This window comes from Ictidomys tridecemlineatus, chromosome 2 (assembly GCF_052094955.1).
Source record: "Ictidomys tridecemlineatus isolate mIctTri1 chromosome 2, mIctTri1.hap1, whole genome shotgun sequence".
NCBI classification, from domain to species: Eukaryota; Metazoa; Chordata; class Mammalia; order Rodentia; family Sciuridae; genus Ictidomys; species Ictidomys tridecemlineatus.
In genome coordinates this window covers 132600135-132625084 of record NC_135478.1, presented here as the reverse complement: position 1 = coordinate 132625084, position 24950 = coordinate 132600135, and the positions used below count along the sequence as shown (strand labels likewise).

At 48.5% G+C, this 24950-nt stretch overlaps 2 protein-coding genes across 18 annotated transcripts in view; one reads left to right on the top strand and one right to left on the bottom strand.

Annotated features, from left to right (window-relative positions):
- The first annotated feature begins 449 nt into the window (after nucleotides 1-449).
- Nucleotides 450-13241, top strand: Ykt6 (YKT6 vesicular SNARE protein). Its single transcript, XM_005319237.5, has 7 exons — nucleotides 450-730; nucleotides 4007-4089; nucleotides 5722-5822; nucleotides 6671-6775; nucleotides 7085-7150; nucleotides 10114-10215; nucleotides 11240-13241. The coding sequence occupies exons 1-7, from the start codon at nucleotides 627-629 to the stop codon at nucleotides 11273-11275; spliced, it is 597 nt and encodes a 198-aa protein (XP_005319294.1). The 5' UTR covers nucleotides 450-626; the 3' UTR covers nucleotides 11276-13241.
- A 2499-nt stretch (nucleotides 13242-15740) lies between these two features.
- Camk2b (calcium/calmodulin dependent protein kinase II beta) overlaps nucleotides 15741-24950 on the bottom strand; it is a 94600-nt gene continuing 85390 nt past the window's right edge. For 9 of the 17 annotated variants that reach the window (XM_078039810.1, XM_078039811.1, XM_040291885.2 and 6 more), the window contains 6 exons: nucleotides 24798-24926; nucleotides 23463-23591; nucleotides 18886-18961; nucleotides 18709-18803; nucleotides 18235-18468; nucleotides 15741-17896 (listed from right to left, as the gene is read on the bottom strand). In XM_078039810.1, coding sequence (XP_077895936.1) covers nucleotides 18236-18468; nucleotides 18709-18803; nucleotides 18886-18961; nucleotides 23463-23591; nucleotides 24798-24926 — 662 coding nt within the window. In that variant the 3' untranslated portion in view covers nucleotides 15741-17896; nucleotide 18235. The remainder of the gene's footprint in view (nucleotides 17897-18234; nucleotides 18469-18708; nucleotides 18804-18885; nucleotides 18962-23462; nucleotides 23592-24797; nucleotides 24927-24950) is intronic. The other 8 variants (XM_078039816.1, XM_078039817.1, XM_078039812.1 and 5 more) reach the window with 1 other exon arrangement.

Genomic DNA, 24950 nt, shown 5'->3' with positions numbered 1-24950 from the left:
GTAATGATGTCCATCTCATTCCACCATCTTTCCTACCCCCATGCCCCATCCCTTCCCCTCCCTCCCCTTGGCCGTCCCTCTATTCTGAAGATTTGATTTACGAAACTGCGGAGGAGTTGACGATGGTGCAGGATTTACAGAAAACAAGAATTGCTCGGGGTCTCACTGCCCAAGAAAGAGGTATGGCTGCTCTCAAGGGCTAGAAAAGGTAATAAAAACGACCTGGACGGCCCAGCACTATTGTGACTGACACAGGAGGGATTTCTGCACCTCACCAAACCCGACAACTCAGCACAGCCCACACGTCGCCTCCTCCTGGCAGGCGCGTGGAGTTGGGCTCACACGTATGCGTTCCGCCCTTCGCGGCGTCATACTTCCGGCACTCTCTTCTGCATCCGGGGTATGACAGAAACACACTCTTCTCTCGGTCGGGCCTCAGGAGCCCGCCCAGACCGGAAGCGGAAGTTAATCCCGAACTCGGAGGAGGAAGCCGGCGAGGCGCCGTCAGCAGCCGGCCTCTGGTACGCCGTGAGGCGGCGGCGGCGGCGCCAGCGGGCGGTGGCTGCTGTGCTCTCTACAAGTGGGTCCCACGGCGGAGCCGGTAGGCGGCCCAAGGGCCTGGCGCCATGAAGCTGTACAGCCTTAGTGTCCTCTACAAAAGCGAACCCAAAGCAGTACTGCTCAAAGCCGCTTACGACGTGTCTTCTTTCAGTTTCTTCCAGAGGTCCAGGTGAGCGGGCAGGCGGTGGTGGCCGGGCAGAGGCCAGGGATCGGGTGAGTCCTCGAGGAGGGCCAGGTTTAGGGAGAGCCAGGGTCCGCCTCGGCCTCCCGCAGTGGAACCTGGTCATGGCTTCTTTGGTTCGGACTGTATCTCTGAGGAATCGTTTAGCACTCCCTCGTAAAAGTCTTATGTCATTGCATTACCCAGCCCTTCTTACATCATTCTGCACTTTTGTCCTGTACTCAGGGTTTTTCAAGTTTCTGCCGCATAAAAATTAGAATGGGACTTTGAAATAGGCAGATTCCCAAAGTTGACGCCCAGATGTTCTGAATTAATAGCTTCTGTCCCAGAAGTGTATATTTTAAATCAGTGTCTGGAACCCAATCAGTGATTATGATCAGGGAGTCTGTGTATTATGTTTAGAGATCCACCTTTGTAATTTCTTGTGGGACTTACCAACAATTCAGTATGAGAGATGCTAGTGTATTCTTTTTTATGGTTAAAGTCAGCTACTGAAGCCCCAAGATGTTACACCGAAATGAACTGGAGTCAAACCCAGATTGTGTGCTTTTTAGTGATTGGGCGCTAATAGTACACAAGGGTTCTACACCAAAGATTTGGAAGAAAAGTATGGGCTGTGTAGGGCTACAGGCTTTTAAATGTATTTGGAGCACTTTAATTGCAGGAAGGTATACATTAGAAGTGCCATAACATGCCCAGGCCATTTGTGGGAGCCGTTAGAGTGACTCAGGCAAAAAAAAAAAAAAAAAGAAGGACCCTACAGGAGAACCTTGTCTCGGAGTCTGGTGGAATCTGCCATGCAAATTGTTTTCATTACTTCAGTGCAACAATTTGTTCTTGATGAGAGTAGCCAGTGGCTTGCTGGCTGGATCTAAAACAGTTATTGTTATTTTGTTGAAACTATCTGTTCCTTTTGGGGTTTTTTTAAAATTATTTTTTTCATTGTGGTAAAATACAGATATCAAAAAATTTATCATCTTAACCATTTTTAGGTACACAACTCAATGGTACTAAATGCATTCATGTTGTGCAACCATCAGCATCATCCATCTTTTTATCTTCTGCAACCGCCCATTTAATGCTAGTTTTCCATTCCCTCCTCCCCTATCCCTTGGCAACAGTCATTCTATTTTCTGTCTCTATGATTTTTGACTATTCTAGGGACTCATATATATGGAATAATAAGGTATTTGTCTATTTGAGTCTGGTTTATTTCACTTACTGTAATGTCTCTAAAGTTCATCCATCCTTTTTGAGACTGAGTAATATTTCACTGTATATATTTATTACATTTTGCTTTCCCATTCATCTTTAATGGACACTTGGGTTGCTTCCACATTTTAACTATTATAAATAATGCTGCTATGAATATGGTGTATAAATATTTTCTTAAGACACTGCTTATGGTTTTCTTCAGCATATACCCAAAGGTGGAATTGGTGCCTCATCTTTGGCTCCTTCTTGAAGTTCTTAATGTTTCACTTCATTTTACCATTGGTTTTCTATTTTCTGCTTTGTGTAATTGCATTTTTTTTTTTGATGGAACTTTTGGTGCCAACTTGGCTCTGGTCTTTTCTGTTTTTTTCCATTTATACTGAAGAGTCTCATAGATTTGACTATAGGACTTATACCTAACTTCTTGGGATCCCCACACTATTCTCAGATAACTAACACTAAAGGGACATCTCTCATTGTGTCTCTTAAAGCCATATGTATTCCAGCTGAATCTTTTTTTTTTGGTGAGGCCACCCATCCATCATTCATGCCCCATGATTACCAAATTCCAAGCTCAAAACCTTTGAATAGATTCCCAGCTCTTTTGACCCTATATATAGGCTCTTGCAATTAATGCAAGTCTTCCTTTGTCTAATTATAGCTGTATTCTAAGCACTATGTTTAGTTTTACTGCAAAGTCTTCCTTCTTTGAACATTTTTAAAGATTGTTTTCCTCTTTTCTATAATTATTTTGATCATATCAAAGTCTTCCTTCTTTGAACATTTTTAAAGATTGTTTTCCTCTTTCCTATGATTATTTTGATCATATCATTCCCTCATGATGATGATATGTAGTAATACTATGTGCCACACATTGTGTCAAGTTCTTTACCTGGTTAATGCATTTAACCATCACACAAATTTTGATTTTACAAATGAGTCACAGCACAGTAACTTGCTTGACATTTGAACTGGGATCCTGGAGATGGGTCTTCAGATTATGTGTGCCTCTGTGGGAGCCTTGTTTGGACTTTCATTTAAGGAATCTGTTCTGTTGGCCATGACTGTCCTTTACATTGCTTCCCCAGTCAGAGGCTCCTTAACATCTCCTATGACTTTTCTATTTTGGCCAGATCTCTCTGTTAGGACTGTTGTGAACCTTCTCTTTTCTCTCAGCCTTTGCATAAGTTTCCCACTTCCTCATCTTGGCTGTTTCCTTCTTCTAATTTTTTTTTTAATGTTTATTTAGTTATAGATGTTTACGTAGCTGAGGATTGAACCCAGCACCTCACACATACGAGGCAAGCACTTTACCACTGAGCTACAGCCTCAGCCCCAGCTGTTTCCTTCTATTTCTTTAAGAGCGGGGTTTGTCCTGTGGATGAGCCCCAGCAGACCTGAGCCAGCACTTACTGCAGAGGTGTGTGGCATTGCCAGGGTCTGTTGTATGGCTACAACAGTGACTGGTTGTATATCTTCTTGATAGATTTTTGTCACTAGTGTATGTTTTCTCATTCAGTATTTATTTATTCTGTTTCTTGGAAGTTAGTGGCGTTTTGCCAGTAGAAGCTACCTCCTGCTTTTTCACTTTGTCCCAAACCATGCTCTGACCCAACTGTTAAATTTAAGGTAACCCAAAGAAAATGCCTCCAAAATCTGAAAGTGAATTGTTTTGGTGAACTAGTGGACAGACAGATATAAAATTTATTACCACCATTTAAGTCATATCTGTCATTTATTTTTTATGTGGTGGTAAGGATTGAACCCAGGGCTTCACATGTGCTAGGCAAACACTCTACCACTGAGCCATAACTCCAGCCCTGTATTTGTGTTCTTTGTAGTGGGTTTTCTGTGTGTGTGTGTGTGTGTGTGTGTGTGTGTGTGTGTGTGTGTACAGGTGCCTATGTATCTGTGTATGTTGTTACTACAGAGGGAAAGGAATGAAACCAAGAAGCAGTGTCTCCTTAACTTATAAGCTCAGAGGTCACTTTCCATTGTACTAGGGACAGGTGACAGGAAGAAGGTAATAAATATGTGTGTGTTTCTTAGTGTTCAGGAATTCATGACCTTCACAAGTCAACTAATTGTGGAGCGCTCAGCGAAAGGCAGCAGAGCTTCTGTCAAAGAACAAGGTAAGAGGACTCTTCAACTTCTGAGTGTGTGGAGCCTGGCTGCCACATTTTGGCAGCACATAGTTTTTTCAGCACATGGAGAGAACTACTAGAACCTCACTTCTGTGCTGGCTTATTCTCTCTTCTCTCCTCTTCCTTTTCCTATTTACACAGAATTCTATGTTCACTGTTGAAGTCTAAGCTTCCTAGATAAAATTCCAGAATCCAAAGCTTGGATTCACTTAAGATTAGGATCTGACTCTCCTGGAATAATAAACAGCGTTCATATTTCCTTTCTCCTCCAGAGTTGCAAATTCCCACCAAAAAAAGGATTTTTAGTTAGCACTACTGAGGTAATGCTTCATTCTGTGCTCCATAGGTTTTGTTTTTCTTTTTATGAAAGTTTTTAGGCACTTGTTTTAAGTTATATTAAGGTTAGAAAAGAGTTATGGTAATTTCATTAGGCAGAAACAAAGACCATATCATATGTGCACTGACTTCAAGCGACTTGATTGTAGAATTACTGAATTGATGATATAAATATCATTTACATCATAGGCAGTATTCAACACACACACACACACATACACACATATATTCCACTTGAAATCCCTGCACAAAGAGCATCACAGAAGTGAAATTGAATTACAGACATTTAGTGTAACAATGATTCCTCAGACACCGATTAGCTTCTTAGTTTCTGTGGAGTATGTACACTTTGACCCCATGTTTAAATATATTTTGGATTGTATATGAAATCTGGAAGCATATATCATAATTCCCTATCCATTTTCTGATTTCAAGAGCTCACATTCTTTCTCTTCTTATTTATTTGTTTTCCTGTTGTTCAGCATTGAAATCTTTTGAATCAAATCCTTAAGGACAAGAAGGGTCTTATTTGTAAACTGTAATCCTTTTTTTTTTTCTCCTTGTTTGGGGAGGTGGTTCACTGTCATTTCTGAATCCCTTCAAAGTGATGGAAATTAATAGTAGTATGGATTGTGACTATTTTGTGGAATCCCTTTTTCAAATCATACCTTTTGGTCATATGATAATTTTAGTGTAATACTGCTAGAAACCTCAGTCAGCAGTGGCTAAATTTTTTTCCAGATAGCTCTCACTAGTCCCCCACTATAGGCTGGAGCATGTTGAGCAGTATTGCCATAATTTGGCAAACTGTGGCCTGGAAGGTAATTTCCTATCTTTTGGGCACTCTGAAAGGTTTTGTTTTGTTTTAAGAAAATAGAAGATTCTTGTCTTGTGTGGTCTTCCTTCAATTTGGGAGCAGCACAGAGCCTCAGAGAGGTTATGAATTGCCAAGACATAGCCAGGCCCGTCCTGAGCTCAAGGAAATAACTTGGAATGCTCCTGGGGACATATTGACTGGTGGCTCATTTTAACCTTGGCTTCATAGATAAGGCATCGACTGGTCCTAAGCAGGTATTGGGCTGCACTCTGGGTTAGATCCTTGTAGCTGTGCTACAGAGCCTCCACAAATCTTACCCAGCAGAGTTGAGCTTCATAGTTGCTTCAGATTGGCTTCATTTGACCCAGAATGCAGGAGGGAGCATTGTGATGTTTTGATTTGGGGGATTAAAAGTAGTACAAAACCTTCATGTCATTATTGATATGTCTGATCTCTTGTCTCCTTAGAGTATCTGTGCCATGTCTATGTTCGGAATGACAATCTTGCAGGTGTGGTCATTGCTGACAGTGAATACCCATCCCGGGTGGCCTTTACCTTGTTGGAAAAGGTAAGTATGTGGTTTGTCTGGATTGGACTAGGATGAGGGTGGAACATCATGTACTGTGCTTAAAGCACACAGGATGATTGGTTCAAAGTCCACATGTTTTTAGCCATCTCCCCTGCCCAAACCAAGAAACAATTTGACATTCCTGCTCATGTTCCCTCACTGCTACTGACTCTGAACCTCATTTGACCCATGTCCAGGCCACTGGGTGATAGTACCTTTCCTCTGACCAAAGCCAATTGTGCCTTGGGTTTTCACAGCTCTAGTCCTGCCCCCTATGCCTCTACTGAAGATCTTTCACTCTTTCTATGTTGCTTCTGCAGTCACTGCAGCTCTCTCCTCTGATGTAAGCTCTTAGCACCTAAGCATTCTATAATTTCTTGGTGGATTGCTAAATATAAACTTGATGAAAGGGGACTCATTCTGTCCCCACAGAACTAAAATACTTCCAAGTACTTAAAATCCAATAGTTGCTTAAATCCAAAGGACATAGTTCCATTTTTTGAAGAATTACTTTGGAAAATTAGAGGGCCAGTGCCCTTTTCCCTGGAAATCTTGTCATTTTTAAATGTGAACATCTTTATCATTTCCCAGATGAGGTTCATCCCAAGCTGGGCATATTTTACTTTTGATTCTAGACTACTTACAATATGTTTTAATAGTAAGAAACATTTGGAAAGAGAAACTTTAACCTAGATTGTCCCCTTGCCTTTGGATATCCTCTTCTTCCTTTCCTGAGCTCTGGGGAGTCTGTGAACCTCATTTGGGGAAAGGTGCTCAGGAGGAAGCCCTGTCACTGAGGGTGCTGGTAAGCTCAATGGGAGACTTGTTGAGGCTCCTTTGTCTTTTAGGTACTAGATGAATTCTCCAAGCAGGTTGAAAGTATAAACTGGCCAGTAGGATCCCCTGCTACAATCAACTACACAGCCCTGGATGGTCACCTTAGTAGATACCAGGTAGGTTTAAAGAAACAGACTATAGAGACTGTGTGGCCTAGAATCCACTTAATCCTAAAAAGGCCAGTCATCATGACAGTTTTGGTGACTTCTTTTGCCAATGTTCTTTCAAACCTTCTGTTTGAGAAACACAGAACATCTGCCTTCAGACTTGGGAACCCAAGCTGTAGGCAGACTTCATTTCTTTGCTCTGTGTTTAGACAGGTTGTGTCTTTTCTTACTATGAAGTTTAGTCCATTTTCCTTGGTTCGAGTTTTTTTCTAGGTAATCACTTCAGTACTGAATGTTCTTATTTTGGCTCTTTCCTAGAACCCCCGAGAAGCTGATCCCATGAGTAAAGTACAGGCTGAACTTGATGAGACCAAAATCATTCTGGTAAGCAAGCAGAGAACAACTCTGGGACCTGAGGGCTCAGGGGAATGCTGCCAGCTGAGCATGCACAAAGCCAGCCCTTGTTTAGGTAGTGATGCGGTACTGTCAAGGAAGCAGTGACTGCCATTCTATCACCTGCATCAGAGTGTCCCTCCTGTGCCTCTTGGTTCACAGTACCCTTTGTTTGACATGGATCAGACTGAGAACCAGTGCATTCCTTGATCCTCCTTCCATGGCCACTCCTTGTCTGCAGTTACAGAGTTGCCCTCTATAGTACTTTATTCCCACCACCAGTGCCATTGTTAAGTTGGTTCTCCACTTCTGACAGGTGCCTCCCCTGGCAGTATCAGTATCGAAGGGGGCAGAGTGAAGCACATTCCACTGACCAGAGGCAGCCAAATTCTGCAATACAGGCCTATTGTAGAATGAGCTGGAACTTGCATGTTTATCTGAAATCTGATTTGGAATGGTTTGTTCTTTTTTTTTTTTTAATTGCTTTTAACTGGTTCCCTCACCTCCTATCATCTACTAATCAGTAGCCATTGATCTGTCACTCTTCTACTTAAAATCCTTCAACAGCTGTCAAATCTACTCCAGGATAAAGTGTACACACTTATGCCTTATCCTCTATTATACCATTGACTGCCCAGTTTGTACACAGTGCACCATGCTGGGGGTCTTTCTGAAGGACACTCTGTTGCCACAGCTTGTTAAAGTGTCTCCCTGACCACCAGGTGAGCACCTGGGGCATCTTTCCATCTTTGTTCACTGTGCAATGTCTAGCTTACCCTGGTGCTTATCAGTTGATGAGTAAATGTGTGGATATGAAGCCCAGAAAAAAATCCACAGCTGATGTGAAGTGCTCCTGTCCACACCCACATGGCTTCGGCAGATACTGTATCCTGGGCTCAGACTTGCTGGTTGTGGGGTTGGAGTCTTCTATTTTTTAAAACCAGCCTAGGGCTTCCACATAGGTCTCTAGCTAGAGACCTATGAATAACTTGGCTTTGAAATGAAAGTTAGATGTGACCAAAATCATTCTGGTAAGCAGGAAGGCAGAGAACTACTCTGGGACCTGAGGGCACAGGGGCGTGCTGCCAGCTGAGCATGCACAAAGCCAGCCCTTGTTTAGATAGTGATGCAGTACTGTCAAGGAAGCAGTGACTGCCATTCTATCACCTGCATTAGAGTGTCCCTCTGTGAAAGTCTTCAAGCATCTATCTTTTATATAGCCTGTTGGTCTTTCTGATCACTGAGATGATGTTTCTCCACAAGCCCTGAGTCGTCCTTGTGCTGCTTGAGTCTGAGTCTGAGAAATACAGAACCTGAGATATCTACTCTCCCCTTTTTCCACTGGGGAGCAGTAGATAACCTTACCCAGTCCTTTTCTAGCTGCAGTTATAAAATCTGGATTATTGGTGTCTGTATCTTTATTTTTTCCTCTTAATAGTTTCCCCTTAATAGGGGTTGAATTCAAGGACACTGTCTCTGAACTCCATTTTGAGACAGGGTCTCACTAAGTTGCTGAAGCTATTCTTGAACTTGAGATCCTCCTGCCTCAGCTTCCCAGGTTGCTGGGATTACAGCTTGGTGTCCATATTTTAATTCAGCTAACTTTATTTTAAAACTCTTGAGTTGCTTACCTTTGCATAGGGATAAAGAACACTTGCTGATTCTTCATCCTGTACCATTTCACATGTGCATACAGCTGCCTTATCAATGGCCATCTGGAGAAGAAGTTGAGCTCTGCTTCTTTGCTAACTGTTGTGAGGGATCTATCCCTCTACCCCTTGATAAAAGGTGTTCTTATTTCCTAAGTGCAGAATGATGACATTTAGAAAAGCAGGGTGAGTTCTATCACAGTGCTGTCTAGTGGACATATACTGTGTATATATATGAGTCATGTGTAATTCAGAATTTTATAGGAGTCATGTTTTAGTTGTTAGTAGTTTCAAAAGTAGTTGAAATGTATTAATATTTTTATTAAACCCAATATATCCAGATATTATCTTTTAAGTGTGTAGTGAGAATAAAAAGTCACTAAGAGGGTATGATCATGCTGAGCCTAAGTCTCTACAACTGTGTGTGTTTGTACTTGAAGTATATCTCAATTTGGACTTGCTTCATCTTTTGTACATGATAGCTCTATGTAGCTCCTGGGTTGAGACAGCACAGCTTTACCAACTTGTTAGTTTCTTGCAGATGCTGTTAATAAATACTCACAACAGAAGTATTTTCTCACAGTTCTGGAGTCTTGGAATCAAAGTGTAGGCTGCTGTTTTATTCTGGAAGCTCTGAAGGGTCTGTTTTAGGCCTTATTCCAGTGTCTTGTGGTTGCTGGCAATCCTTGATGTTCCTTAGATTGTAGGTACATTGCTCCAGTCTTTGCCTCTGTTGTCACACGGCCTTTGCTGTGTGTGCCACTCTCCTTTCTCTTAATTAGGATACCAGTCATTAAATTAAGAACCTACCCTAATCCATCATGCCCTTATCATTTGTAAAAGATTCTTTCCAAATAAGGTCACATTCAGAGGTTCTGGGTAGATTTAAATTTTAGGGGGGGCCACTATCCAACCCAGTGCAAGTGTGCATTGTCTAGCTATGGTTTTCTCTTCCCATAGAATGCCCCACCCATCTCCCATGTAACCCATGTATGTAGATGCACACACAGTAATGTATAAATATAAATAAGCATATGCATGAACTCTCCTAAATCAGTGCTTATCTGAGTATGTGCTGGGAGCAGTTTTGGGAGGTATTTTGTCTCTGGGAGAACTAGATTCTGTGGGAATGCCACCAGGTCCTATTTTATCCACTGGTAACTATTCTGAAACGCATTCCTAACACTTAGAGATATATCTGTGCTGGAGAGGTGGTGCTTCCCCAGCCTCAGAACTTCTGCGAAGTCTCTTGTCAACAGTTGCTTACTGAACAGAGCAAAGAGTTCTCTTTTCTCTTTTGTCCAGCATAACACCATGGAGTCTTTGTTAGAGCGAGGCGAGAAGCTTGATGACTTGGTGTCCAAATCAGAAGTACTGGGAACACAGTCCAAAGCCTTCTATAAAACTGTGAGTAGCTGCTGCCTGACTCTCCTGGGCTTCTCCCACGGGGCCGTTGTAGCTTGTTTCTTCTGATATTCTGTACTATGGTCAGACCCTTCTTCGTTCATTTAATCAGGGTGGATATGGATTTCAGTCCTTGGGGCGTGGGAGCCTAAGACAAACTTCACAGCCCCCATAACAGCAGCAAGTTCACTCAGGCAGTTTCTCTTCTCTGCTTCTGAGGCTGCACATTGCTCGTTTCTGAACCCACATTGATTCCAGTTCTTATGATCAGGAGTTTGTCCTCCTTCCTCTGTGGCTAAGCAGTTGGGCAAAAGTCCTTAAAATGCCAGTAGCTCCCCTTTCTCAGGAGGTCCTTTTTCCCTTTGGAATAGCTGTTTTATTGGCAGGATGGCTCTTAATGACTGCCTCTTTTCTTTTGGAACAGTAGTCATGTCTCCCTGAGTGGATGTGGCACTTTTGACCCATTATTGAATAGTAGTAGAGATGAGTCTCCCTAGCCTTTGTACACATACTTTTGTGTGCACACTGGAGAGGTCAAGTGGGGTTAGGAGGGCAATCTATGACCAGAAATCAAGAGAGAAAGTATAACAGCCATCTCCACAAACATGAGTAGGACCACGTCTATTCTCTGGAAGATCATCTTCTGGGAAGAAATGCTACCAACATGGTCAGATAGTGTTATTGGAAGACAAGAGTGGAGGAAATTGAGCAGATCTAATTTGCATTGTTGGTTTTTTGCTTGTACCTTGTGTAATAGGAATTTTATCCACTTTTTGATAGCATTAATAGAGTGTGGGGAAAAAAAAAAGAGGTAAGGATCTCAGACTGGAAACTGTGGTTGTGGACTACTAGTGGCAGCTTCCCTTGAGACCTTGAGGACAGTCCTGGTATATCTTTTCTTCCGTCCCATTTCATATTAGTTTCTCTGTTAGACTGCTGCAGAGTCTCATCTGCCATTCCTGACACCTGCCAAGATTGGAAGCCCTGCCTTCCTCAGCACCCTTCAGTTCCCTTTCTTTCTTTCAAGGCCCGGAAACAAAATTCATGCTGTGCGATCATGTGATGCAGCCCATGGAGGCCGGCACTGGATCGTCCATCACTCATATCAGAACTGCAGTCCTGAAGAAGAAGAGACGTCCGAGAAGAGGACCTGGAACTGTGCAGACTGGTCATTTTTATTTTGGAGTTTCCCAGAAGAAACAAGGGACGGTGGAAGGGTGGGGGAAATTCAAGTTCATATGTCTGGTTGTGATTTTTAGAAAGAATTTGAGGGCCTCAAGGTGTGTTTTTGGGAAAACGAAACCATAAACTCTGAGTGACTCCCATAGATGCTGAAGGGCTCATTTTCAGCCTACCCCAGAAGGCTCTATGGGAAGAAATTCAGAGCCAGCTCTTTTTTGATCCTCAGTATCTTCTGGATTTCATTTGTGCATTAATGATATTAACTCTTCAATAAGTGGGGTGGGGGAGGGGTCCCTGATGATAGGGCTGGGGTGGGCAGAATTTGAACACTTGGGGAAAGCCTCTCCTGGGGCACCATGGGGATGGGGGTGAGCCTGCTTACCACAGTGGCCAGAACCAGGTGGTAGGCCAGCAGTTTAGGCCTAAGGCCTGTGAGGGGGCAATGGTTACTAAGTCTCACAAATTCTCAACCTGTTGTTTAGCTTGTCTTTCTGTAAGGGTTGGCTTCCACCAAGGGCAGGACCCATCTAAACACCTTCTACCCCGTACTATAAAGTTGACTTGTGGGAGGTGTTTGGAAGGGGCTGAGCTAGATAAGATGTGAAGATTGTGGCTCTGCCATCCAGCAGGCTGGAGTTAGGCTCAGGAAAGGGGGCTCTTGTCCTGGTGTTAGCATGGTCATCTGGTAGTGCCCGTCTTCAGGGGAAGATTCACACACTGGTGCCCTCAGCTGCTCAGCATGGAGTCATACCCGCCTTGACTTGGAATTTGACTTTGAACATTAGTATCAAAGTGGTGGGTGCTGTAGACTTTCAAAACTGGTTTTTGTTTGCCTCTTCACTACAAGACTGTCTTGGCAATTGCCTGGGGCCTGCACATCTAAATAAGTCTGGTGGAAACCAAGAGGAGGTGCCAGCAGCCTGATGCCTCCCAGCACCCACCTGAACTTCCTATGGTGGGAATTATACTGACCTGACTATGAGGCCTTCTCCTGGTTAGAGGCAGCTATGGGATTGATCTGAACTGGTGCCTGCAGGAGCCACCTTGGCCTTGAGGCCCATCTCCGGAACCAGGCTGGAACAGTCCAAGGGATGGGCCTAGGATGTGCTAAGTACCAAATCGCTTCTTCATGCCCCACTGTGCTCAAGCTCAAGATGCCTGCTCAGAGTACACCAGGGGTTCCTGTCCTAACAGAAACCTTTGCTGGAATGATATCATCTACAAGTATTGAACCAGTGTCATCTCATCCTCAGGAGCCTTATTATGAGTTTCCCTGCTGCTCTGAGAGCCTGCATGTGGGTGTGGGGTGGGTGGCAGAGTGGGATCTGCTGTGTGTTTTGAGATCCCTATTCCAGTTTGGTTTACCAGCCATAGCCCTTTTTCTCTGGGCACTACTGGCCAAAGGGCTTTGGTCTTCCCCGTGGAATGGCCTGCCTGTGTTTTTTCCTACTGTCGTAGACATCGTCAGTCCAGGACCCCCTGAAAGACAGATCTAGCCTGTGTCCTGGTACCTGAAGTGGAGTGAAGTGTGCCTGAATCCCAAAAGAAGAAATAGGATGGTTCCTCTTTCCCCTTCCTGCTCTGGAGGATATTAGGAAGTAGTGTAGGTAAGTGGAAGAGGTGTGAGATTGGGGAAAGAGGAAGGGAGACTGGCCCACATTTGGCTGCCCTTCAGCAGGAAGGCAGGAGTGGGTGACTCGATGGCTCACCCCACATTTCCCTGCTCTCTGTTATGTTCTAATGTTAAATCATTTGGCAAGAGTGTATTTTAATAACTACTGCCTAACTTCTCTGTGTTCTGTTTGAGAGGTTCCTGTCTAGATAAAATTGTCTTTTGAAACTACAAAGTGGTCCTGGTGCTCTGTTTTTCAGCTTCAGAGGGTACCCCTTTTTCCAAAGCCCAGCTCAGCCTCCAGGGAGAGAAGCCAATGGCTTTGTACCTGGGGGTCCTAAGATCTTGTCCGGAAGAGGCAGGTCCAGGCCCAGTGCCTTAACCTTTCTCCACACTTTTCTAGCAGCGACTATCCCCCCCACCTGCTTTTTTTTTCCCCCCTTTTTTGCTATTAACCAGGTGAGGGAGCCCTAGAGTAGAAGCCCTGTTGCCTCTGGTCTTAACTCTGACCCAGGGAGCCTAGCTGGGGAAAGCTACTTTTTAGCCTCAGAGCCATGGAGAGGAAACTAACTGGCCCAGGCCTTGCGTCTCTGCGAGAGGATCTGAGAACACTCAGTTTACTACCCAGCACAAATGGAAACTACAGCAGGACATGGGGAATCCTGCTCCCTGAGGAGCAAAACTGACCTGCAGGTTTGAATGTGAAGATTGAGAGTCATTTCAGCTGCTGATCATTGGCATTCTGAGGCTTCTGCCTGTCCTGGAAGCAGCCCTGGACCCAGTGTGCCTTATTGGAGGACCTGTCATAGCTTGGGGTAACCTGAGCCTGAAGGGGAGGGGGCACTGGGGATGCAGCCCAGTGGTAAAGCTCCCTTGGGTTCAATCCCCTGTAAAAAAAAAAAAAAAAAAAGTGAAATACCTCATTGGCGTCCCTGCCTGTAGTGCTTAGAGGTTAACCCAGGGTGGTTAGCCCTGGGTGCTATCCCTAAAATTCCATCAGAGCTGCCCTGCTGGCATCTTGCAAAAAGGCTTCAGGAATAATGCATGTTGGAGGCTCAGGATCTGTAGTGTGCTGCAGCCTTCCTGAGGAAGGCCTGGCCTGGAAAGATTCCTCTGATTACAGTGATAAACAAGCAAAGCCCTAGATACTGTGCCATCACGGCTGCACCTGTGGGTACTGGCCTAGATCTTTTTTGCACTGGTTCTTGGGATCTGCCTCCTGCTGCTCATACCTGGGAGCTTCTGACCAGGTGTAGCACACAGGGTCCAATAAGCTGACATCAAGGACATCTTCACTGAGCAAGGGGGCCTGTAACAAAATGCTTAGTGAAGGAGATAACTGGAAGCTTTGACCACTTCTGGGGATCTCTTAGGATCCCTGTTCCTACTGACAAGATTGATGGTATAGGGCCAGTGGTCTTATCAGAAGTTCCTTGGAGCCAGAAACAGGTGCACACCTGTGATCCTAGTTATTCAGGAGGCTGGAGGACCCTGTGTTCCAAAGGCCAGCCTGGTAACTTAGACCCCTGTCTGAAAATTAAAATGTTTAAAAAGGGCTGGGGATGTAGCTTAGTGGTAGAGCTCTTTTCTAACATGCACAAAAGGTCCTGGGTTCAACCCCAGCACCACATACACAGACGCACAAAATTACCTGAACCCAAGGATAGGTGTGTTTGGTGTCTGGGATTGTTTTGAAGCCAATACTTCTGTCCTAGAAAGCACAAGTTATAAGGAACCGGGCAGCAGGGACAGGCCATGGGATGCAGAAATAGAGGGGAGTGGAAACGAAGATGTGTGTGGAGGACCACAAGGACTATCCAGGGTGTGTCCGGGAAACAAGAGGGTACCAAGGCAGAAGAAAGATCCACAGAGCTCTGGAGGCACAGGTCAGGGTTGGTGTTTCTGAGGCAGGCTCTGGTAGACTTTACACCTGAGACATAGGCTATAGCGGGAAACTGAAGGACAGCTGGGGGACAGCCTGGGAACATGAAAGGCCTGGCAGAGTTTTCACAGAAAGGGATTTGCTCTGTGCTTAGACTGGAGATGTAGGGCTAAGGCCTGGGAGCCTTTCCTCTTTACACCCAGGTCAGCCAACAGACCCCTCAGCACCTGCTGACCCTGGAGGCCCATGGCTGCTCCTGGGTTGTCTCCTGGCATCCCTCTGCTCCCACCACTCTAGATCTCTGACCTGGACTCCAGGTTGTAATCTCTGTATGAAGCCTCCTGACTACAGTAGTTACCTGATGTCCATGCTGGTCTGAGTGTCAGCTGTCTGCATAATCTATGGGAATAGAGCATGGCTGTGGCAGGCACATGTCCTCACACCCAGAATAGCCCATGTCAAATGGCTTGGAGGCACAAGGAGAGACTCAATGGGACACTCAGGGATCCTGGTCTTAGAGCTCCTTCCTGCCTAGAGGCTGCCCTTCCTGGCCTCATCTGTGTAGGCCACTGGGGTAACTAGAGAGGTCAGGGCATTGGGGATGGAGGCCTTTTGGTTCCAGTGTCTGGGTGGACAGCCTGGAGCCCAGAGGACTTGAGAGACCCAGACAAGGGGTGAAGACAGCTGTTGCTATGACCCACTAGCCACCCTAGAGGGACATAGGGCCTCATCCCTCGGCAACATCAGGGGAGGGGCCTGAGCCAGGTCAGGGCCAGGGAGTGGATGTGGGTCTATACTGTGGGGCAAGGGGTTGGCAGGGTCCCAACATAAAGCACCCAGCTGCAGTTGAAGCAGTTTGTCCTGTTTTTCTTTTATTTGCAGTTTCCCGAGACAGAACAAAATAAGAATAATTTTTGTACACCTACAAGGCTCAGAAAGAAAAGACAATGAAACTCAGCAAAAAGAGAGAAGAGGAAGGGGCCGCCAGCACTGCAGACAGTGACTCCCTGCAGCACTGGCCAGCGGCCAACGCCACCACCCGCAAACACCTAGCTAGCAGAGCAGGTGTGTCCTGCTCTTTAGAGAGGGTCATGCAAAAGAATTATCCCCCAGAAAAAAAAAAAAATCCCCAAATTATCCCAGACAGGCAGCTCCGTGGAGATAACAAGGTGAGTGGGAGAGGTGGGGAGGAGGCCCCAGGACGCCAGGGTGGCCGGCCGCGGGGCTGCACGCTGTCCATGGCAAGCCCTGCCGCTGTCCTGTGGCCTGAGCCACTCGCGCGGAGCCTGGCAGATGTTTACCCTGTGTCCATGGATGAGGACAGCTGTCCTGGGCACAGTATGGACGAAAGGTGGTGTCCACTGAGTGTCCATGGGTGGGCAGTCCCCTTGGAGTTTAGGATCCTGTGTCCTGTCCCCCACTCTGTGCCCCTCCCTTGACTTGATTTGTGGGGGAAGATAAAGAAAATCCTTGTTGAAAAATGATGTGAATTGAAGGTGGGCAGCATTGGGGTGGAGGCCCTTGTACCTCTGCACTCAAGGCTCCTACCCACTCCTACCAATCTGGCTTCAGACCCACCTTCCCTGGCCCAACTGCCCTGGGACTCTGTCTTTAGCCTTGCCGTGGCACCCACCATCACAAGGGGCCGGGACCACCTCAGAGTGAGCCCAGGCAACTACACCTGGGAGCACCACCGGCCCCTGGAGGCAGCACATTGTCCCTAGGGACCCTCCCTCCACCCATCAGTGTCTAACCCCACACCCATACATCTTGCCCCCAGCCTAACCTCTTTAGGCTGCATCCCTGGCCCACCACCACCCTTGGCCTTCCACGTGCTCCTGGATGGCTCCCACAGAGACTTCTGCTCCAGGCCCAGGTAATGAAAGTACTCCTACGTCAGCAAACAACTACTCAGATCCCTGCCCAGGCAGAAGCCCAGCACCTTCTTACCCCTCTTTCAAACTTGCTGTGTCACTCAACCCAGCCCTGAGCCCCCCAGTTCCCCATCTCTGCAGATGCAGCCTGGCCTGCTCCCAGTATCCATTGTCCATCAGAGATTCCAGACCCACAGTCCTTGGTAAGGTCTGCTCCGAGCTGCACAGGGAGGAGCTGCCCAGGCTGAGGGAGGGCCATTGTTCTGCTGCTGGCCAGCAGGGAAGGGACAGGTGCTCCAAACAACAGGGAGGCCAGCCTTTGGCTGATTCCCCTCTCCACAGCTGGACAGATCAGAGCTGCAGCCAAAGTGTCTTCTTGCCAGGCACAAGGCCTGGAGGCAAATTTTACCCTTCCACACCTCACTCCCCAAAGGACCAGAGCTGGAGCCCAGGGCCCTTGAGGCTTCTCTGGTAGCCTTGGGGGCGGTGGTCTCTTGCACACTCAAGGGGCGAGAGGCTATCCATGCTGAATAGTGACTTGAGGAAGCCCACACCCAGCCCTTCACAGGGATGAGGGAAGGGAAAGCAGGAACAGCAGCAACTCTCAGGCACGACTAGCAGGAAAGGAGGCAGCCCAGTGGCCCCACAACCCTCCCCAAGACACCTGACACCACAACAGCCAGGCAGCACACACAGGGCCCATGCGTTGGCGGGAGGATGCAGATGCCTGAGGTGTGGGGTGAGTGCGATACCTACAGACTAACACCGTTCAGCACGAGTGGGGGCCTCGTGGGTATGTTCATGCCCCAAGGGCTCCCCAAGGCCAGGAGCGAAACGGACACACGTGGAGCTTGGGTGGGGAGCGACCCCACAAATGCCAGATTTTTACAGCTTTTCCTTTCTTTAGTTTTTTTTTTTTTTTCTTTTCCCATTTCATCCGATGTCAAATTTTTTTGAGTGGTTGTCGTTGTCGTCATCTTATTTTTAAAAACAAATCACGTCTGGTCTTGTTTTCTGCAGACACAGGCACCAGGGGAGGGGGCGAGGCAGACACAAACATGCGACAGGCAGGCCGTGCGCCCAAGGGCGGCCGGGCTCCAAACACCAACTCTGTCCGGTGAAACAGGCGCAGCTCTGAAACAAGGGTGGGTCACCTTCCTCAGCACCCCACCCCTGTACCAGGCCCCCAGGCTTTGCTGTCTACAAAGAGGGCCCCCACAGGGAGTGGGCAAGTTAATGTTCACAAATGGGCCTGGCCGCGAGAGGGCTCCAGGCTCAATTACTACCTGGGCGTTGGCCCCTGTGCCTACCACAGGTGATCCCCATCTTAGGTGCTGATGAGTGGCGCTAGGGAGCCCCTCCACTATGACCCACCAAGTTCTGGCCTGCACGGCTTCTCCAGCCTCATCAGTTTCCAGCCTTCAGGGTGTGCCCTGTGACACTGCTGGCTATTGTCCCCAAGGGCCACTCACCTCACTGCAGTGGGGCCACAGGTGCTCCCGAGCAGTGGAAGTGCACATTCTGCCACTTGCCATCACGGCGGTGCCACACACGTGTCTCTTCGGACTGGCTGGTACGGGGCCGGCCCTGCCCGTCGATGTACTGCGTGAGGCGGATGTAGGCGATGCAGGCTGCATCCTCACCAATGACGTGCACATGTGGGTTCAGGATGGTCGTGTGAATCGGCTTGCTATTCTTGGCCAGCACTGCAGACAGGTGGGGACTTGGCACTGAAGATAACTGGTCCCTCCAGCAATTCCCCCACTCTGCATGCACTATAATCCCCCTCCACCTCAGCATCTGACTTGCACACCTGGCTCTCTGCCCCCACCACCTTGGCTCCCCTTCATGGGGATGATTCCATAGTTGGCCACAGCCCTGCCCCTGACTGAAGCACTTCCTTGAAGGTGCTCCCCCCTCATGCCCACCCCAGTTTCCTCACTCACGGTTCTCAAAGTAGAATCTGTGGAAGTCCATCCCTTCGACCAGGTTGCCTAGAGCTTCAGGCTCAAATGAGGTCAGGCCTGGGTCACAGATTTTCCTGGGGGGCAAACCCAAGTGAGGAGGGGCCCAGTTTTCCATCCTCCTCAACAACCCCCCACCCCAGCCCCCCAGAGACTCACGCATAGGCTTCAAAGTCACCATTGTTGACGGCCTCAATGAGCTGCTCTGTAGTTTTGATAATCTCCTGCTTCCGGGCTGCAGGAAAACACTGGGATGACCACTGGGCACTGAGGTGGGGGGCCTGGGTGGAGCTCGAGCTGCAGGCTGTATCCATGTAGCGGCTCCCACCCTAGTTTCTGCTTCCGGTTTCTAGAAAGGACTCCCAGGCCCTGGCACCTGTGCCCAAACTATCCTGATCACACCACTCCCTCCACAGTCATCAATGGCTTCTTCATTTCCAAGTGCAACAGCTCTATCTCATTTTTCTTTAAATGTTTTTATTTTTTTTTTAAATGTTTAAGATGCTTTTAGACCTATATTTGTTCATTTATTTATATGCGGTGCTGAGAATCCAACCCAGTGCCTCACACACGCTAGGCAAGCGCTCTGCCACTGAGCCACCACCCCAGTCCCTCTTTAAATGTTTTTAAATGACAGAAATACTTCATCCATATAACAAAATGTCTGAAAAATGTAGAAAGGGGGGAAAAAGCTCTTTTCACAACTCACCCCACAATGGTCCTCCTATCTCCATGGGTCCTACCTGGGCTTTCCTGTAACTTCCACCCTGACTTATCTGCCTGCCCCATCTTCCACCTTTGCCTTGTTAACTTAGCTGGTAAGAGTGGTGGGTTACTAGGGGTCAGCCCCAGGCAGGAACAGCCATCAGCAGACTCCGGGAGTGACTCCAAGGTCCCTGGAGGGTGAGGGGCTCCTGAACAAAGGCTAAGGTACAAGATGGTCCAGGGATCCACAGGAAAAAAATGTGCAGTCTCTGGCTACCCCATATCCTGCTTTTCCCTGGAAGCCACAACCTGTGGCTCTGCCTATTTATTGTCCTAGTCCTGGGCTGGAATCCTGGCAGACCCTTCTACCCCAACTGGCCTCAAGTCTGCTGCTACTCCTGGCTGACACTTCTCCTGGGTTCTGGCTCTAGGCTTCTAGACAGGCTCCCTAACCTCTAGGGCAATAAACTGGAAGCCCCTTTGCTGCTTTAATTACAGTTTATTGTAAAATTTTTAAAGATGAAAGCAACTGACAATAATATATCCCATGGCAGGGCTGCCTGTCACCATTTTTGCAGCACCTCTGGGACAAGGGGAACTTGTACCTGGAAGGCAGGGAGGAGGCTAAATCCACCACTGCAGTGACACTGCCTGCTACATGGCAGCCCACGTGTGACCACATGTGCTGGCAGAAGGCATCTGTGTCTGCCTGCGAAATATGAGCTATCCTTGCTTGGTCCCTGCAGCACCTGGCCAGTGAGGGCAGAAGTTGCTAAATGGCACCTCTGAGGAGTTGGGTGCATTCATGTGTGAGAATGTGCATGTGTGCACACACATGCTTGTGCATGCAAGCAAACATGTATACCTGTGTATGAGTGCATGCATGTAGCAGTCATGCAGTGTGCATGTACACAATGCTACATACAATTACACACCTGCAGATGTGTATGTGACACAGTGCATATCAGTGCCCATATGCTGTGTCTGTGGGTACATGTCCATATGTGTGCACATGCATGCATGTTTGTGATCTGCCTCTATCTTGGAAAGGCCCTCTCTCCTAACCCAGCTGTACTTGTGCCATCATTCTGTTTCCATTTCTTGCCTGGCCTTGTGTCTGGATCATATCACTGTTTGTGTTCAGGGTAGTCTCACAGCAGGTGCCTAATCCCGCTACTCACACAATCAATTCTAGAAAGATGGTCTCCAGGAGGAGTGGGTTGTGAGTTCCAGAAACCCTTTCCCCTCCAGTTCCTGTTCCCAGTCCCACATCTATATGCCCAGCTCTGGGAGAGTACCAGGGCTCTGTTCCAAATGTGCAACAGCTATTCTGGTCCTTAACATCTGGACCCCACCAGGGTTGCAAAATTCTAAGTGCCCATCATGCCCCACTTCACCTATTCTTTCTGGAGGTGGCTCAGAGCTTCAGGTCTGAGCTCTCCTGAACCTGCAACCAAATTCTTCCCCAGTCCCACAGCCAGGCTCCCTGGGCTGTTGCCCCTGCCTTCCACTGTCCAGCACCTCCTGACACTTGATAATCCCCTTTTTAACAGAGCTTCTAACAGAGTGAGCTGCCCTCCTCCTCCTGCTATGCCCTCAGCACAGGGCAGAATCTGACTGGAATGGAGGACATTGTTTTGTTTCCAGTGGGCTTTGATTCTATAGTCACCTTATACTGTGGTAAGTGGAACCAATCTTTCATTTGAGGAATATAGTTTTAAACAAACTATAATTAAAAATGGGAGTCAATGTAAAGAGAAAATGTTAAGCAAGCAGAAGAGGAGGTCCATGGTCATAGCACCAATCAAGAGGCAGTAAACAGGGTCTCAGAGTTGGAAACAGGATCTGCTGGGAGAGCCTCCTGCCCATTCTACAGGTAAGGAAGCTGAAACCTGTGAATTGGGGCCAGACACCTCTTACCCTGAGGGATGGCTGCTGCTCAGATCCCCATGCAACCCAGCCCACTCTGTCTTTCCAAATAGCTTGTGGGCACTTTTGAGTTCTTGATATCCAGGTCTCTGGAGAAGGAAACCACCCATGAAGGAGGGATCAGGGGGCCCCCAGCATGAAGGGACGCCTGAGGCATGATGCCTGCAGCTGAAGACAAGATGCCCTGTCCCCAGCAACTCCAGGGAAGAAGCTCAAGTGGTGGGCAAGGTATGGCCTGGGAGGGTTTTCCCCAGCCCAGTGTGAGCCAGGGCCTCACGCTACCTGCAGCTCTCTTGCAGGAAGCTACCAGCCTAGGGAACCTCCTAGTGTCCAAGTGGGGCTGGTGTAGAATCTGACCCCAGCTGGCTCAAAGCCCTGTCCTTCAGAATCAGCAGTGGTGGGAGGCAGGACAGCTGCCCTGGGATCAGCCTGGATCAGCGTGGATCAGCCTGCCTCATGCATAATCCCCGATTAGGGGGCTAGGCCTGGGGTGCAGGGAGCACCCGGGTAGGAGGGTCTGGCCTGAGGTGGGCCAGTGGCACCTGGCTATTCACAAACTAAGATAGCTGTGGGCACCTTCTCAAGAAAGGGGGGAGATTCAAAACCTGCCTGCAAAACCTTGGTGCCCTCCTCCGTCCCTAAGTTCCACAGACTTCTTTCCCTACACTTTGCCTAGCCCTGCCCAGCTCCTTCCAGGGTAGCCAAACCATTCAGTCCTGTTCACAGACCCTTTCTTATAGCCCTTCCTCCTCTAGCCAAGTTCAGAACAGACCCTAAAGGAACAAGTCTATGCAATGGTCCCTAAGGTGACCCAGCCATTCAGTTTCCCCAGAGGCCCTTACCTAGAATAGCCACCCAGCAAACTGTCCGGCTTGCCCTCCATAAGGGCAGCAGGACTCCTTAAAATCAGATGAGATGCTGCAGAAATAAATGCAAAAGGGTTCTGATACTCCCAAAAGCCCCACTTTGTGTTCACTCCAGTGCTTTTCCTATTTGCCTCCCTCATGAGCTTTAGCTGCTGTCCACCCCACGATTGACCCCCAACCCCCTCACCAGCAAGAACCTGGCCTCTTGCCTCAGCACCTCATCTCCAATCACCCCAGCTGACCTGGAGCCCCTCTGAGACTGCAGGCTGCATACCCCCACCCTCTTGGGCCACTGCTTCTGTAGGTCTCTCTGTCTCCTCTACTCTGCCCCAGACACCTGCAGCAGTCCCCCAAGGCTGGCCTGCAGATTGTTAGGGAGGTGGGTGGCCCCAGGCCCCACCTATCACAGGTACTCACCCAGCCACTGCCCTGCCATGCCGAGCCCCTGGCCCGGCAGCCTCTTCTCTGAGAGCATCTCAGCACCACCCCCAACTCTGTGTCTCCCTAGAGGTGGGGGTGGTGGCGGCTGCAGCCCTGGGATATCATCCATCCCTGTAAGTGATACTGGCCGGCAGTCAGCAGACAGACTGGGGAGGCCGCCCAGTCTGCGCCTGTCTCTCCCGCCCTCTCTTGCCCCTGGCTAGCCCTCAAGTCTGCTCCCTGATGTCCAGCTGGGCAGCTGGAATACCAGAACTTTTCAGTACCCAGGACTATGTTTCTTTTCCTGCCATACTATCCACGCAAGTCCACCCTCATCAGAGTGCAACCTGTACAATGTGAAGGGCCCTGGCCAAAGAATGGACCCTCTGCCTCTTGCACTGAAGATCAGCACTGCAGGGGCAGCTGCCCACTTTACTTTCCCATCAGAAGAAAGCTATGGCCCACAGGGTAGTGCACAGGTTAGCAACAAACACGTCATTTGGGATGCTTTTCCTATATGCAGGCATTCATATGCACATGTGTGCGTGCGGGCACTTGTGCACACACATGCACACCCGCACGCACGTGCACATGCATACACACATACTTCATGACCATAATTTTAATTTTATGAGACCAAATGACTTCTTTATGTGCTTTGATGCAAATCTCCATGACCCAGTAAAGGGACCCTGTGTCCCCCATGTCTCCAAAAGCTAGGCCTTCCCAGAGCCAAGTTGGTGACACACCACAGCAGGGGCTCACCCCCTTTGAGCCCTCCAAACAGCTTCCAGGGCCACTCAAAGTGCTACTTACACGGGGTGGGCAGGGGGCCAGGGAGAGTCGGAGATGGGCAAGGTGGGGGGCCCACTGGCAGGGAGCCCTCAGCTTCTGGGGTACCTGAGCCCCTCCTCACCGAGTTGAGGATGTCAGAGATCCTGGGGGCTGGGTGGAACAGACAGACGTGAACACAGTGGGGTGAGGGGACATGCAAGAGAGAAACTATGGGCTGAGAGCCAAGCCAGAGTGGGAAGACAGAGGGCGATATAGGAGGATGGAAGGTAGACATAGGGGGATGTGTGGGGATGTGGGAGGACAGAAGGAATGTGGGGAGCTGGCTCCAGAATGAACCAGGATGCCTTTGTCTGTCCAGGTGGGCTGAACTGGAAGCTGCTATGGGCAGAGGGTGCCCTCCAAGGAGAGGCAACCTGGCCCAAAGGAAGCCACAGGATATTTTTTCATGTAACTGGCCCTTGGGAAGGGCTTGATAGATGGGGAAAAAATGGATGAGGAAGGGAAGGGAAATCTTTCTTTCTTTTTGGTACCAGGGATTGAACCCAAGGATGCTTAACCAGGGGGCCACATTCCCAGCCATTTTTTATATTTTATTTAGAGACAGGGTCTCACTAAGTTGCCTAATGCCTCGCTGAGTTGCTGAGGCTGGCTTTGAACTTGTGATTCTCCTCCCTCAGTCTCCCGAGCCACTGGGATTACAGGTGTGTACCACTGTACCCAGGGAAGGGAAATCTAAGAGGAAGCACGATCTTGGCCCATGTGGACAGCACAAGTCAGTAAAGGCCAAGCCTTTATGATATATCTCTTTGCCTATAAACTGTGGGGACCCTGACTGGGGTTCCAATTTTAGCACATTCCTCAACCCTCCACCCCTTGCTGAGGAAATTGTGCTCTGGGCTTGAGGGTACATTGGAAACCAGAGGCATCCTTGGGAGTAGGCTCCTGGGCATTGTGGCAGGGCAGGGTGAACCAGATGTGAAGTCAGCAAGGCTGGAAAATTCTCAGCAGAGATTGCCTGAGGGGGCAAGGAGGGGCCAGGCCAACTGCCCAAGTGTAGGACAGCCCTTCTGAGGGAGAGGCCTAGAGCTGACAGCGAGGTGGGTGGCGAGCAGGAGGGGAGTAGGAGTAGGAGATGAGCCACAAAGACGGCTGGGTCCCTGGAGGCAGAAGCCAAGTAGCTGCCTTGCTGAGTTAGCGCATGTGCCCCCAGGAAGCCCAGCCAGGCTGGATACCCATTGGGCATCCTGGCCTGGGGCGAGCTGGGCCGTGCACAGCAGGTGCAGGAAGCTGTGAACGCTGGCCATTCGCAGTGAGCCCTCAGCAGGAAAGGCAGCAGGCCTGGAGGCCACTACTTACACGGGGTGGGCAGGGGGCCTAGGAGACCCGGAGACAGGCAGGGTGAAGGCCCTGCTGATAGGGGCCCCTCGGCTTCTGGGGTTCCTGAGCCCCTTCTCACCGAGTTCAGGATGTCAGAGATCCTGGGGGCTGGGTGGAACAGACAAGACATGA

Bases quoted from the DNA above. Each gene is read 5' to 3' on its own strand.
- Ykt6 (XM_005319237.5), top strand. From the start codon at position 627: ATGAAGCTGTACAGCCTTAGTGTCCTCTACAAAAGCGAACCCAAAGCA. The intron at 5,823-6,670 runs GTAAGTATGTGG...TTTGTCTTTTAG, and splicing joins CCTTTACCTTGTTGGAAAAG to GTACTAGATGAATTCTCCAA. The intron at 6,776-7,084 runs GTAGGTTTAAAG...GCTCTTTCCTAG, and splicing joins GTCACCTTAGTAGATACCAG to AACCCCCGAGAAGCTGATCC.